This window comes from Gracilinanus agilis, chromosome 4 (genome assembly GCF_016433145.1).
Source record: "Gracilinanus agilis isolate LMUSP501 chromosome 4, AgileGrace, whole genome shotgun sequence".
In the NCBI taxonomy this organism is placed as follows: Eukaryota; Metazoa; Chordata; class Mammalia; order Didelphimorphia; family Didelphidae; genus Gracilinanus; species Gracilinanus agilis.
In genome coordinates, this window is record NC_058133.1 from 422007606 (window position 1) to 422023335 (window position 15730).

The window sequence follows — 15730 nt, forward strand, 5'->3', positions numbered from 1 at the left end:
CAGTACTGCTCTGTCCCTATAAACTCACCCTGTTCTCTTTGTGACTAAATGGAATGGTTGATAAGGGTCAAGTCCAATTTGAACAAATGGAGGAGAATGAGCAAAACTTACCAGACTTCTTGAAGGATCAAAATCCTCATGAGCACCCAGGATTGAGAGGTTTGGCTAATTAGCTTTAATAATTGGGTAGAATAGTAAGCCAGATACAGAATTGAGTAGCAGGAGATGAGGCTGGCTTGCAACAATGACTTTAGTAAATTCCAAAAGAAGATGGTGAAGTTTGAGGGTTGGTTTTGACCCAGATCTGTGATCTCAATAGAGAAAATATAGTAGAAAAAATTCCCACAACAATGAATGTTTACATGGGAAAAAAATAGCAACAAACAACTATTATTTATGCAGCTCAGCAACTCTCTGCAATTTGCTGTCTAACAAGATTTGTCTGGGGGCACCGAGGGTTTAAATTGACTTGCCCAGTTGCACATCCAGCCAGTATGTTTGAGAGGCAAGATTTGAACTCAAGGTCAACCTTAGCATCTATTATGCCACATAACTTCTCCCAAAGAAAGTCAAAGGATGTAAACATGCCTCTAGAATTCTGGATCCTCCTAAGCAGGGTATTTGCCAGCCTCCTGAACCATTCAGCTATGGTCCCCTCGTTTGGATTCCTCTTCTATTGTAGGGACCAGAACATCTAAGAGGCCCTTTTCCACTCCTCTGTTGTTGTTCTTGAGCTGAATTATGCCTATTTCCACGAATCCATTATTTCACAAGTTAAGATGTGAAAGCCCTTTCTTCTTTCTCTTCCTGCGTGATTCTTGTCCACGCATTAACTGTAAATCATTATAGAGGATTCAACGTGTCAGAGGTCTTTGTCTTGTCCTTTTTACAGTCTAGAAGTACCAGAGTACCCTGAGAGCTATCTCTGTGTTGTTTTTTATGCTCTTTGTAGAACTAGACCACTTCTAATATGTACAAATCTTTGATCATCCTTCTTCTCCTCTAACATGAATCAATCAAAGGTAGTCATTAATTTTTTTATCAGTGGAATATTCCTTTTTTTAAAAAAATGTAATTATTTATTTAGAATATTTTTTCCATGCTTACATGATTCATGATCCTTCCTAACCTTCTTCCCTCCTCGCTCCTAGAGCCAACAAGCAATTCCACTGGGTTTTACATGTATCATTGTACAAAACCTATTTACATATTATTCCTATTTGCAATAAAGTGATCTTTTAAAGCTAAAACCCCAATCATAAACCCATCTAAAAGTACTTATTATGGGCCAGCCAGGGCAGATAGGTGGCAAAGTGGATAAAGTACCACCAGGCCTAGAGTTAGAAAGACCAGATTTCAAATCTGGCCTCAGATATTTCCTAGCTGTGTGACCTTGGGCAAGTTATTTAACCTTATTTGCCTCAGTTTCCTCGTCTGTAATGTGTGCTGGAGAAGGAAATGGTAAACCATTCCATTGTCTTTGTCAAGAGAACCCCAGATGGGGTCACAAAGAGTTGGGCAAGACTAAAACAACCAAACAACCAAACAACAGTGTACAAAGTACTGTGCTAAGGGTTAGCAATACAATTGTGATGATCTTTGCTCTGAAGATATACTATGTAATACATATAATGGGCCACATGACACATTCACCAATCAGGACAGGCAGACACCAGAATGGGAACTCCAGAATTGAGAATGTTGAGTTCCCCTAGGACCTGGCCTCTGGTTGTAGAAAGGATAGATGGCAGGGTCTTGTCCCCAAGAAGTGGACAGCCTTTGGAATGGAATAGACCATTACCAATAGACCAAATACTCATATAATTTTAAAGATGAGGAAAGAAAGATCTAATGCAGTTATATAATATGATGTAATTTTTAATTAATATTTTGTTAATTAAAATCAAAATTAATTATGTTTTAATATAAATATATTATAGCAATACATTTAATAATATAAAGTTAATATTACTAATAGTAGCAAAATATATATGCTAAATGTAATATTTAGAAATTGGTTTGGAAATATAATATTAGTTTAAAAAAATAACGTTGTGGTTGCCATTTATAAAATAATTCACCCTTAAGTCACAAGGATGATAGTAGCTTTTAATAATTTAATTTTAATATAAATGTAGGCTTAAGAAAGAAATAAGGAAGGAAGGAAAAAGAAAACTATTTCCTAGTCTAACACTCTAATCTTACTAGCCTACAAGGGTGTCTTCTGCCTGAGCCACCAGTGCCAAATCGTAAAAAGACCCCCAGCCAAAGACCTCCAGAGAAGAACCCGATCTCCTCTATGGTCTCATTTTTTATGGTCCTCTTTCTCCATGTCACTTCCTTTCCCTGTGCACTGGTCTCTCACATCTCAGGAACCAATCAAAGTCTCTCTCACTTGGACTCGCAACCCTTAGTTCCAGGTCATGATCCTTGAGCTCTTAAACTGTGACCTCTTGTTTGGAGTGTTCCAGCCATGCTAATAGGCTGGCTTGGATGAGCAGAAAGTTCACAACCCTGGGGGGAAGGGGTTCCCTTTACACAATGATTTACCCAATGTCACCCAGGAAGTAATAAGTGGCAGAGGTGAGATTCAACCCCCAGGCCTTGATTCCAAACCCATTGGTCATTCCACTGTGGTATGCTACCTCTCTTCTAAAGCACTGGCAAACACCCCTGGTAAACAGATTTATTCATTTAATGAATAATTGAGTGCATGTGAACTATTTTTTTTTTCAGTTACATGTAGAAACAATTTTTGACAATTGTTTTCTAAAATTTTAGGATTCAGTTTTTCTCCCTCCCTTCCTTTTCTCCCTACTTCAGGTAGTAAATAATCTGATATAGGTTAATCTAGTGCTTTCATGCTATACATATTTCTATATTGTTCATGTCATGATAGATGACACATGTCATACATACAATTTTAAAAACTTGTGAAGGAAATAAAGTGGAAGATGAGCATGTAAACTTTAAAAAAAATCATCCATTTTAATTATTTATTTAATACTAGCATAAGATGTAAAGTTGCAAGGGAGCTTGAAAATCTTTGCTCTCATGTGAAGAAATTAAAGTCCATGGAGATTTAATGATTTATCCCATGTCACACAATCAGTTAGAGGCAGAATCAAGATTTAAACTTATGCCCGCCAATTATAAATTTGATGTCCTATCTGCTGTGCCATACTTCCTCTGGGACTTAACTGTTAAGACTTGAAAACAGAACAATGGATGGAATCCTAGGGCCAGAAATTAAAGTTCTGGAGAGAGCTGGAAGAGACTTGAGAAGTGATCTCATCTAACCCCTTTATTTTACAAGAAAGTAAAGTGAAGCCCAAGAAGTTTTAGGAGTCTTCCCAAGTTCACCCAGATAAGTGTCAGAGGTGGGACTTTGAATCCAGGTCTTCTTATTTCAAACCTTATTTTATTTACACACACACACACACACACACACACACACACACACACACACACACACTCAAACATTTATTTATTTGTTTGTTTATTATTTTTATATAATTTCAAATAAACATTGTTGCTTGGTCATTTCAGTCATGTTCAACTCTTCATGGCCCCATTTGGGATTATCTTGGTAAAGTGAGTTTATTGGAGTAGTTTTCCATTTTCTTGTCTAGATCATTTTATAGATAAGGGAACTGAGGCAAAGGGGGTAATTGACTTGCCTGGGGTTGCATGGCTAGTAAGTGACTGACATTCATTTGTTGCCACATGGGAAAACAGAGGTAGAGCAGCAAGAGGTTTAGAAGCAGTTTCTAGTCCCTACTCTGCCACTAATAGATCTGAGTTCAAAACCTGTCTCTGTGTGACTCTGGACAGATATTTTAGTATCTCAGTGCTGAAACCAGTTCTGTAAATTTGGGGCAGGGGGCTAGCACCAATTTATATCGGTAAAGGAGGTGCCCTCTACGAATGAAATCACAAGTCCATCCTCCCCTAATTTCTTTGCTGGAAAAAATATGATTTAATCATTCTTCCTGTTCTTCCTTCCTCCCCTTCTCCACCTAACCTCATTTCCTCATGTATTCTTACTTTCAGTAGCCAAGACAATATTTGATTCCTATTCTGGGCACAATCCCAGGGTACTAGAGGAAGTTGAAAACATTTCTAAGCAATTGCACTTCTGTTGAGGTTTGTTTACTAACAAAGTTGAGATGATTTAGTTTCTAGACTAACTCAATCCTAAAAGAAAGGAAGTATTATTGACCAAAGAAGTTGATTTTTTAAAGACTATTTTAAAGCTAGGGTCAAAGGCATGGAAGATATGAGGCAGTGAAAAAAAAATGTTTTAAAGAATTAAAAAAATATTTTTTCTTCTTGGTGAGTGTTTCATATTTATGCTCCTTCTAAAATTAGATCTGTTCTTCCTGGCTAACTGAAAATTTATCACTTTTGCTCTCTTCCTCTGCTCTGATCATCTTTTGGATTCAGGCTCTTCCTTCTAATTTATATTCATATTCCTTATTCTCTGGTGTCATGGTTTCACCACCTGCTTAACTTATGATGTCCCAAGAGGGTTCCAGGAAATAGACCAACAACTCTGGATGGGGAAAGATGGAATTCTATTTGTCATGATTGGGGTAAATGGGAGAGTGACAAATGCATTTCTGACTCTTTTCATTCAAGGAAATGAAGAATTTTTTGAAAGCTGGAAGGGATCTTAAAAATTAACCAGTGACACTAGCTAACTCCTTAATTAACCATCTAGTGATATGTAACGGTCACTAGATGATTAATCATTTTATATAAATTGTTTAAAATTTATATAAAATATATTTTAGACTATCTTATTATATAAATTATATTAAAGATAATTTTATATATATGTATACATATATAAATTCCTATTTTACAGATCATCCTACAAGAATCTGTTAATTAAGCACCTATCCTGAGACAAAGTTTGACCTTGTAATTGCATTGTTGGAAACATATTTTGAAAATAATAATAAAAGAGCTCTTTGTTCAAAAAATTTTCTTAGCAGCAGCATCATGTATAATCACTTAAAAAAACCCAAAACAACCTAGAGGAAACAGAAATGTCCAACAGTAAGGGCTGGTCAAATAAATCATCGCACATTGATGTGGTGTTCTGTTTGAGTCATAGCCTACTCTCTGTACCCCATTTGGGATTTTCTTGACAAGGATACATGGAGTGGTTTTCCATTTCCTTCTCCAGCTGATTTTTACAAATAAGAAACTGAGGTAGAGGTACATGACTTTCCCAGAGTCATACAGTAAGTATTTGAGGCCAGATTTGAAATCAGAAAGATGAGTCTGGCTGATTCTAAGCCCAGCACTCTATCCACTGCTCCATCTAGATACCCCATATTAGTGTAATGGAATACTTTTAAGCAGTTTAGTCTGTCGAGGCAGCAGGGCATAGTAGATAGAGGGTCAGTCTCCAAGTCAGGAAGACCTGGGATCAAGACCTCTCCCTGACACTTTTAGGCTCTGTGAGTCAGGAAAAGTCACTTAATTTCCCCGTTACTGAATAGTGTATAGATCTGGTTTGGTAAAGGGAATTTCTTCAAGAATTTCTTCAAGAAACTAATGAAATCACAGATAGCTTCCCGTGTCCTCTCATTCCCAAAGCATAATGCAATATGGTCTTAAGAGCCCCAGGATTGGCATCTGAGGACCTCAGTGTAAGTACGGCTTGCTTCAGCTAGTAACCAATGAGGTGACCCTGCACAAGTCATTTAAACTGTCCAAGCTTTTGTTTCCTCATCTGTAAAATGGAAAAAATGATGTTTCCGCTCCCTACTTACAACTCCTTCACTTTACAATAGAATAAACTGAGGCAAATTGACTAGAATCAATTTCCCCAACATTCATCCAGTCATCAGCTGCTATTGTGGGGATCAGATGAGATCCATGGGTACCTTGGCTTTTGGTTAATTGTAATTCTGTATGTAGATAATAGGAGGTGATGACAGTCCACATTTATATAACATTGTAAGCTTTTATACAAAATATTTTACACACATGTTTCATTTGTATAAGGCAATCAAGTGGCCCAATGGATAGAGTACTGGACCTAGAGGCTGAAAATCCTGAGTTCAAATCTGGTCCCCCACACTTTAACTAGCTATGTGACAGTTGACCTCTAGCTGACTCAATTTCTTCATCTGTAAAATGAGGATGATAATGATAACACCTACTTTCTAGTGTTATTTCAAGGAAGAAATGAAATATCTATATAATGTTTTGAAATCTTTAAGAGAAATGTAATTGCTCTTATGCAATAATATGCTCTTATACAATAATAATTAGTAGATTTCTGAGGCTATTATTGATATTAATACTAATTATTGATATCAATAACATGTTTATTGATATATATCTATCATCCTTATCTGTATGATTCCCAGTGCTTTTACTTCAAAATGGCTCCTTTTCAGTATTTGTCATAATAATCATTCAAAGTCTAGGTTACAAGTAATACTCTCCATTTGCAAGTGGCCCCCATGACTTTTTGTACCTAATATTACTCTTGATCTCATCCCAATGAAATTCTCTCCTAAGTCACAAGACATTTTGGTGAGAGGAAGGGAAGGAGACAGCTGTTGGATCCTTTTAGTTCAAATGCTCTGCATGAAAGAACCAGGTTCTTCGTTTTCACCTTTACCTTCTGTCTTAGAATAGAGACTAAGGCAGAAGAGAGGTAAGATGAGGAAATTGGAGTTAAGTGACTGGCCCAGGGTTACCCCACTGGGAAGTGTCTGAGGCTAAATTTGAGCCCAGGATCTCCCATCTCCAAGCCACTGAGCCTCCTCGCTGCCCCTGGCGCCATCTTCAATGGATACGAAAAAAGCATCATGTTGAACTCCATCCAACAGGGTGGCCTCTCCTACTAGAATGTAAGCTTCCTGTAAATAAGAATTATTTTTTCAGTTGTGTTTGTATCCTCCGTGCCCTGAAGGTAGTAAACTTAATAAATGTTTGTTGATTAAGTGATTGAACACAGACTGTCACCAACCCACACAAGAGTTAGTCAAGTGTGGCATTTTTTGAGCAGGTTCTAAGTACCACGTGAAGCAAAAAACAGTCCTTGGTTTTCAAGGAACTCACCGTCTAAGGGAAATGGCAGAACCAGACAGAGAACAGAGTGCATGCAAGAAGAATGGTAAAAGTGAATGGGCAAAGAACTCTGATGGAGACTAGAAATGAATGATGGCAAAGCCAGGAGGCACTCAGAACTGATTCCATTTTTAAAATGTCTAGTGCATGGAATAATGGCAGGATGGAGAAGCTCGTAGGTTCTAAAGGTTCAATAAGGGGCATTCATTAAACACCTGTGATGTGCCAAGCACTGGGAGTCTGATATCCTCAAATAGGAAGATAACACATAAAAGCTGTAATGGTAGAGAGAAGGTAGCTGGTGAGATGGCACGATGGAGAGAAGGCAGGAGCACAGCCCAGTGAGGAATGAAGAGATGCCTGGCCTCGACACACTCCCAGAATCCAGGTTCTTGGAAGAGTCATCCAATCTGGAGGAACTGCAGGGATCTAATTCCCAATGGTCCTAAAGAGCTGTCCCTTCTGCTCCCCGCACCTCTGCCCCCCCAAAAGCTGGTGCATGTGACATAAGTGTTGAATCATGCCAAAAGAGAGTCCAGATGTTAGAGCCAGACAGTACAGGCTCTAGATTTCTTTAGCTTTGGCTTAGAGGATGGAGCAGGGATATTATTTAGGTTTTTTTAAGGAAGTTCAGTCATCACACTTTAAGGGAAAGAAAACAAAGGCAGAGAATGTTTTCAGCATAGAGACCATGTCTCTTCATCTCACTTTCTCCTGTAGTTATCATTGATATGGGAAACTGCAGCTACCTATTTCTTTTTTTAAAACTTTTTTTGAATATTTATATATATATTCATTTGTTTATTTGTTGGTTTTTTAAAGCCCTTATCTTCCATCTTAGAGTCAATACAGCTACCCAGCTGCCCCTGAATTTATATTTTTTTCAATTAACAAGCATTTCTTTTTCTCCTGTCCCTCCACCCCATCGGGGGAAGGAGTGAAAGAGAGAGGGAGGGGAGAAATGAAAACCCTGGTAACAAATGTTCATAGTCAAGCAAAACAAATTTCCAGGTCTCGTTCTGCTCTTGTATTCTGTCACCCAATCTATCAGGAAGTGGTTAGCATGCTCCATCAGGAATCCTGGCAAAATATATACTTTTTTATTTTTTTAAACCCTTACTTTCTATCTTAGAATCAAGATCAAGAATCCTTTCCAAAGCAGAAGAGCAATAAGGGCTAGTCAGTTGGGGTTTAGTGACTTGCCCAGGGTCACACAACTAGGAAGTGTCTAAAGTGTCTAAGGCCATATTTGAAACCAGGACATCCCATTTCGAGGCTTGGGCTCTTCATCCACTGAGCCACCCAGCTGCCCCTGAGCTATATACTTTCATGATTAAAACGGCTTCTTCTTAGAGAACTCTCAAGGGCTTAAACATGAATAAAAATACTTTTCTCCTTATGCATTCTTTCCCCCTTAAATACTTGATGCAATTGGGGGAAAAGAGGACAAAGCTCCTGAAAAAAAGGTTGAATTCTCTCCAGCCAAATCTTTTTATATAAAATATAAGAATTTTGAGATTTGAGGGATAGCCTTGTTTTATGAAACTCCAAATCTACCTTTGCCTCAGGGAATATTGCCTTTGAGGAAGTTCTCTGACTTGTCCTTGTCCCAAACTGAACTATAAGCCATGGAGCACCCACTGAGCATCCTGAATAGGATGTGGCGGTAGATATAGTCAAGTCTTAAGTACTCTTTTGGCTTCGTTTCTATTATTTTTTGGCTTCTGCTAGGTACCCTAGCTTTGACCTGTACAACTTCTTTCCCAAGCCCCATATGGAACCAGCCAGTGGATGCTTTGGTTTTGTTCCCTAAAGGTTAATTCTTTAGTTCCACAGAATTCCTATTCTTGGGGTATTTTCCCAGAGACACCGTTTGCAGAGTTTCAGAGTGGGGTGGCTCTGTGTGGTGTGTGTGTGTGTGTGTGACTTATGTGGTCGCCATAAGAGCATTGTCTCCCTTGTCCTGATTAAAGACATATTCTTTTCCAACTGCTTTGGTGGTTCTGTGTTTTTCCAGGTTGACAGAGGCAAATAAACAGAAGGTGAAGGCTCTATCTTCCGTCCCTGCCTGATATCAGAGGCAGTTTGATATAAGAATACCAGGAATGTCTTTACAAAGACCTAGCTAGGTTCAAGTTCCTTCTCTGACTGATATTGGCTTTGTTACCCCAGTACAGTTTTGCCTGCTAGGTAATCTCTTAGGAAAGGATTTCTGGGAAGGAAACACACATTCTCTTCCCTTTCTCTTTCTCTCTCTCTCTCTCTCTCTCTCTCTCTCTCTCTCTCTCTCTCTCTCCATCACTGCCTGTTTCTTTCTCTCACTGAGTCCTGACGATATTACTGGCTGGAATCATGTTCTAGATTGGATATTTTAGATCTGAGTTCTGAGTTTCTGAGGTCTTTGACATTAATTAGAGAAAATTACTAATAATACCATTGACACAGGAAAAAATACAATGGTCTTTGTGCTTCTCAAGGTAGCTTCCCCATCATTTTCTTTTTTAAAAAATTCTTCAGAAACAAACATAATCATTTCACTATAGAAAGAACAGAAAAGAAGATTGCCTATGAAACTTAAGTTTTTGTTATATACAGGTTTTTTAATATATATTCAGTTTAACACTGAATAGAGGAATAACAAAATTCCCCTATTTGTCTGTGGCCCCTTCTGAGTGTATCCTACTCTCTTCTGTATATTTTAAAGATCTCAATTGAGTTTTTCTTTTCTATTTTTTGACATTATGAATTCTAATATTATATCTAGTATTTAATTTTATTTTAATTAATATCTTGAAATGTAATAAGTATTTTAATATCAGTATTTTATTATATGTATATATAATATTAATGTTATTTATATCATATTGCTATAGAACTACCCACCACCTCTCATTCTTTCCTGACAAGAAGACCTTCCCTGTAACATATATAGTCAAGAAAAGAATATCAACCTTTTGGCCCTGTCTAAAAACTCATGTCTCATTCTGTATTACTAGTCTATTATCTCTCTTTTGAGATGTTTAATTTGTTCAATCGTTTGGTTGGTCTGAGTTTTTAAAGGTTGACACAGTAAATGTCTAAGGTCAGATTTCAACTCATGTTTTCTTGACTTCAGACCTAGTATTCTATCCACTTCACCACCTAGAATGCTTCCTTATCCAGCTGCTAAAGTCTTTCAAAGTCGTTTTGCTTTATATTACTGAACTCATTCTATAAATTGTCCTCCTGGTTCTGGTCTCCTAATTCTACTCAGTTCATACAAGTCTTTCTAGGATTCTCTAAATCCATCCTTTTCAGCATTTCTTATGGCCCAGTAATTTTTTTGTTATATTCATATTAATAATTTGTTTATCTCTTCCCCATTTTTTTCTAGTTCTTCGTTACAACAAAAAATGCTGCCATTGATATTTTGGTATGTGAGGGTCCTTTCTCTGCCTTTAGTCCTTTATGTAGAAACTTAGTAGTTACATCACTAGACTGAAGAACATGCTCAATATCATGATTTTTTTTTTATAACTACAGTTTCAGGTTGCTTTCCTTTCCTATCATTTTCAGAAGTCACATTTTGGTTCACAGTGATAACAGATTGATTTCCCTTTCCTGTACTGAGGACATGGGAGGTTTTGAATTTCAGAAGAACTTTCTTTCTTTATGAATTCTTCACAGTGACTCCAAGGATCTTAAAAGCCATGTCAGAACGCCAGTCAGAATTCACCAATTTCAAACGGGTTCGGATTGCCATGGGAACCTGGAATGTAAATGGAGGAAAACAATTCAGGAGTAATCTCCTCGGCACTGGAGAATTAACAGATTGGCTTCTGGATTCTCCTAAGCTTTCAGGGGCTACTGAATTTCAAGGTAAGAACTGAGGGCTGACCTTCCATGTTAGGGTCTCCCATTCTACTAACAGAGCCCCCCCCAATAATTTGAGAAATTATTGATGCTATAGAATTAGGTATTTGGCATTTTGCCTTATTGTCATTTAAAATTTCTCTGTTTTCCCCTTCTCCCCCTTTTTCTCACTCTACTGTAAATGTTGCTTTCTGCAAATAACCTTGTGAAGATTGAAATTTCTGTGACAAATCAAATAGACCATGTTTTTGCAAAAACAGGAGCAATAAACATTTGCATTCCTATAAAATGAAAGTAATTATAAATTGACAGCAATTTCTTTTCTTTTTTTCTTTTTCTTTTTTTTATTATCATGCAAAATACTTCCATATTGGTCTTTGTTTTGTTTTGTTTTGTTTTTAAACCCTTACCTTCCTCCTTAGAATCAATATTATATATTAGTTCCAAGGCAAAAGAGTTGTAAGGGCTAGGTAATGAGAGTTAAGTGACTTGCCCAGGGTCACATAGCTAAAAAGTGTCTGAGGCCAGATTTGAGCCTAGGACCTCCAATCTCTAGGCCTGGTTCTCAAACCACTGAACTACTCAGCTACCCCCCATATTGGTTATTGTTGTAAGAGCATACTCATACAAAACCAAAACCCCCAAATAAAACTGTAAATACATTGCTGTGAAAGACAACTCCAGAAGTTCTTTCTCTGGAGGTAGATAGCATTCCCCATCTTTCAAGATTGTCCCAGATCAAGTACTTAATTTTTTAAATTGTTCCAACTTATGGAAGGAACATAGGGTTTGGAGACATGAAACATGGGGTCAAGTCATGGTTATGCCACTTTCTATATACTTGATCTTTGAAAGGGGTAAAAAGGGGTTTTTACTGGGTGAATATTAAAAGGCTTGGTCTCCAGGGAACTGAATAATTATCAATCCCCAATTAAAAAATAACCTCAAGTCAAAATGACTTTTATGGAAGTTTATTTACAAATGTGGAGAGGAAGATGAAATAAGGAAATGAGAGAGAGAGAATAAGATAAGTAATCTAACACACTAGGTAATTTGCTTTAATCCCCTAGTTTGACCTAGTCAAATCTAATTAACCCTCAGCTGAGGGAGGTTCAGCCTTGAGCCCAAGGCTAGAAAGTCAGAGGTCCAGAAGCAAATGAGGCAAAAACTTCAGTCATAGAGTCTCTATTAAAAGGGAAGTTCCTTAAGAGAAGTTCAGAAAGATTCAGTCTTTACACTCACTACGTGGAATTCCAAAGGAAAGATTTAAGAACAGTCTCACCAAGGTCTCACGGTCCCAGCTCCAGAACTCCAAGTCCAAGTCACAAACAAGAAGAACTCCTTCAGATCCAAGACACAAACCAGAAGAGCCCAGCTGAACTCACTGAACTCTCTTTTAAAGGGGCTTCTTTTCTGTCACTTCCTGTGCCTTCCTCCTAGTTTACATGTCCAGTCACAACAGACGCTTATCTTAGGACTGCCCAGGAGGCAGTCAGTAAATTCTGATTCGTCATTCACTCTAGCACACATGGGTCACAGACCTCCCAACTTGTGAGTTAAGTGGAGTTGTTTACACTTTTGATGATTAGATTTGAGAATGGGCAAGGTAGATTTAATCTCATTATCACACAAATCTGTAACCTCTCTGAGCCTCAGTTTCCTCATCTTTAAAATGAGAGAGTTAGACTCCATCAGAAGTTTTGACTTTATTGGTATCATGGATCTGTTTGTTGAAGCCTGAAGGAGGAATTCTTCTCAAAAAAAAATGTGTTTTAATGCATAAAATAAAATATAACATATTTTGTTATTATTTTATAATTGTATATAACATATGTAATAATATATTAATATAATATAACAAAATATATAATCTCATTATTACAAAATGTAATTATATAATATGATCATGTAAAACAAAAATAAACTTTTTAAATGGATAAAGGAAATCCAAATTTCATTGAAATAAAATGATCAAAATATGACTAATTGCCTTGTCTATAACCTCAAAACTCACTGCAGACTGAAGGAATGCATTTCTCCTTCTCCATTAAAACCTCCCTTACCCTTTGCTCCCAATTTTCAGTGCCTTCCTAGAAGGGGTTAGCAATATTGCATTGCTGTATTTTTGTAGATTCCACTAACATACTTGCCCTGTGATTATTTACATGATAGACATCTGTTTCCTTGGCAGCCTTCCAGAACTTTATGACAAGCCCCATTCTTGAACTTTTGCACATACAGAGTCTAGACCTGCCTCTTTTTCTCCTTTCTTTTTTTTTTTCCTTTTCTGCATGCAAAATGGGACAGTTCAACCTTTACATTCATAGGAAATTAAATTACTTGACTCTTTTACATAAGCGGGAATTTCTATGGAAGTAAATGATAGGGCACCAATAAATAATTTTAAATGCATGTGCAAATATAGCCTAATGATACCTTTAGAATATCAATTCTTTAAAACCAGTAAGTGAAAACATGGACAAACTCCCTCCCTAAAACAATGAAATAGACCCTTGGATTCTCCTATAAGGCTTTACTAAAATTGTTGCCTTTTATGGAATTTGAATCAATTTGAAATGAGTAAAATATCTTCAGCCTTGGTTTAAGAAAATGAGAGAAATGTTGGTCACTGCTGCCAAGTTGGCTTCTAAAAGAAGTGGAAACTTTAAGCCAGTTAATTTCATGGCTGACTTGTATCAGTAAGCAGTAAAAAAAATTTTACATACATATAAATTAATATATTTTATATATACTATATATTTTAAAATTTTTAAAATACATTTTAATATATTCATACATATATTTATATATCTATATATTGCTCTCGTTCTGTATAGACACAGAAATTTATTTATATATATGTGTTATATTTAAAACATTTTTAAATCTAGATTTTTAATATATACATACACACATTTATCTACATATCTAAATATTGCGCTCACTCTATATAAAAATTTATATATTATATACCATATATTTTTACATGTATACATACACACATAGGTATATCTATATATCTATCTCTCTATACATACTTAGGAGTAGAATGGAGTAGACTATAGGGAAGTTTGTTTCCTACCAGTAGAACAGGTGCCAACTGCCTTAGGGTGCTGAAATGGCATGACCAGGCTAAATAAAGTTCACTGAATTGATGAAAGGCTTGTAATTGCCTCTTTTTTTTTTAACCCTTGATTTACTCTGTATTAGTTCTAAGGCAGAAGAGCTGAAAGGACCAGGCAAAGGGAAACTTGCCCAGAGTCACACAATCCTGTTTCTAGGTCTGACTCTCAATGCATTGAGCCTCCTAGCTGCTCCTTTTGTAATTGCCTCAATTGTTTTTGACTCTGGACTACAAGGATAGGCTGGATAAATGAATCTATTAGACCCCTGGATCTCACTTTCTTCCCCTCTCCTTTCTCCCACAAAGTTGAGGTTTGGAAACTTTATTTTGAAAATACATTTTAATGTAATTGGATTCTTTTATGTGTTTCATTTTTCTTCTTTAAAAAATATGTTATGAGGGGCAGCTGGGGGGTCTCAGTGGCTAGAGAACCAGACCTAGAGATGGGAGGTCCTTGGTTCAAATATGGCCTTAGACTCTTCCTAGCCATGTGACCCTGGGCAAGTCACTTAACCCCATCACCCAACCCTTTCCATTTTTCTAGCTTGGTACAAATAATTCTAAGGTGGAAGGGAAGGGTTTTTAAATGTGTGTGTGTGTGTGTGTTATTAATCCTTTTACTATTTTTTCCTCTGTTTTGCTTTTTTTTTTTTTTTAAGCTAATTTAGCTTCCCAATGGATGTAGGGATCAATTTCTCCTTGTGTTGGGGGCCAGGGGAGCTACACTTCCTCTGCCACATCTTTCCTAGAGTGTCTGGGGAATAGGAAATTTAAGTGAACCTGCCTAGGGTCACACACAACCACATTCAGAGGCAGAATTTCAGCCCAGGTCTTTCTGACTCTGAGGCCAGCAGTATTGACTACCCTATCCAGTCTTTTGCCAGGAAAATATTTCTTTTTCACTTGTTTCAGTCGTGTCGGATTCACAGTGACCCCAGTGTGGGGTTTTCTTGGCACAGATCCCTGGAGTGGTTTGCTATTTCCTTCTTTGGATCATTTTACAGATGAGGAAACTGAGGCAAACCGGATTAAGTGACTTGCCCAGGGTCATCCCAGCTTGTGAGGTCAGGATGAGGAGTCTTCCTGACGCCAAGCCGGCACCCTGCCCTCTGTGCCGCCTAGCTTGGCTGACACAGCAACAGAAATGGACAAGTCGGCTGTCTCTGACATCATTCCGCCCCATCACCCTCTGCTTCCCACAGCTGAGAGGCATCCAAACAATGCCAGCAGAGGTTCTTTTGCTCAAGGGGCAGAAGTGGCTGATTTTAGCCTCAGCGCTTGTCTCCCTCTATCCACCTTGATAATGCTTATCCTGGGCTGATGCTAGTAGGAAGGAAAAGGAGAAAAAAAATCTTCTAAAAGAGACAAAATTGGATCGAACAGCACTTTGTTTCTCTTCTAGGCTAAGCACTCCAGTCCCCTGGGACTCTTGAAACAGCAGAGTCTTTGACTTTCTGGTTAGAGAGATGAGATGAATACAAGAAATAATAAAGAAAAAAACAGTAGCAAATAGAGTTAATAGGGTAGAAGCTCTCATTGGCTGAGAAATTGCCTGTATGATCCAGTCAGTTGGCAGTTATTTATAAAAACTTACTATGTTCTAAAGCACCAAAGTGGCTCAGTGAATAGAGCTCAGGGCCCCGGAGTCTGGAAGAC

At 37.5% G+C, this 15730-nt stretch overlaps 1 protein-coding gene across 1 annotated transcript in view; it reads left to right on the top strand.

The window, feature by feature from the left end:
• SYNJ2 (synaptojanin 2) overlaps nucleotides 1-15730 on the top strand; it is a 156236-nt gene that overhangs the window by 107994 nt on the left and 32512 nt on the right. Inside the window, exon 10 of the mRNA XM_044675472.1 lies at nucleotides 10765-10956. Within this exon, the coding sequence (XP_044531407.1) occupies nucleotides 10765-10956 (192 nt within the window). The remainder of the gene's footprint in view (nucleotides 1-10764; nucleotides 10957-15730) is intronic.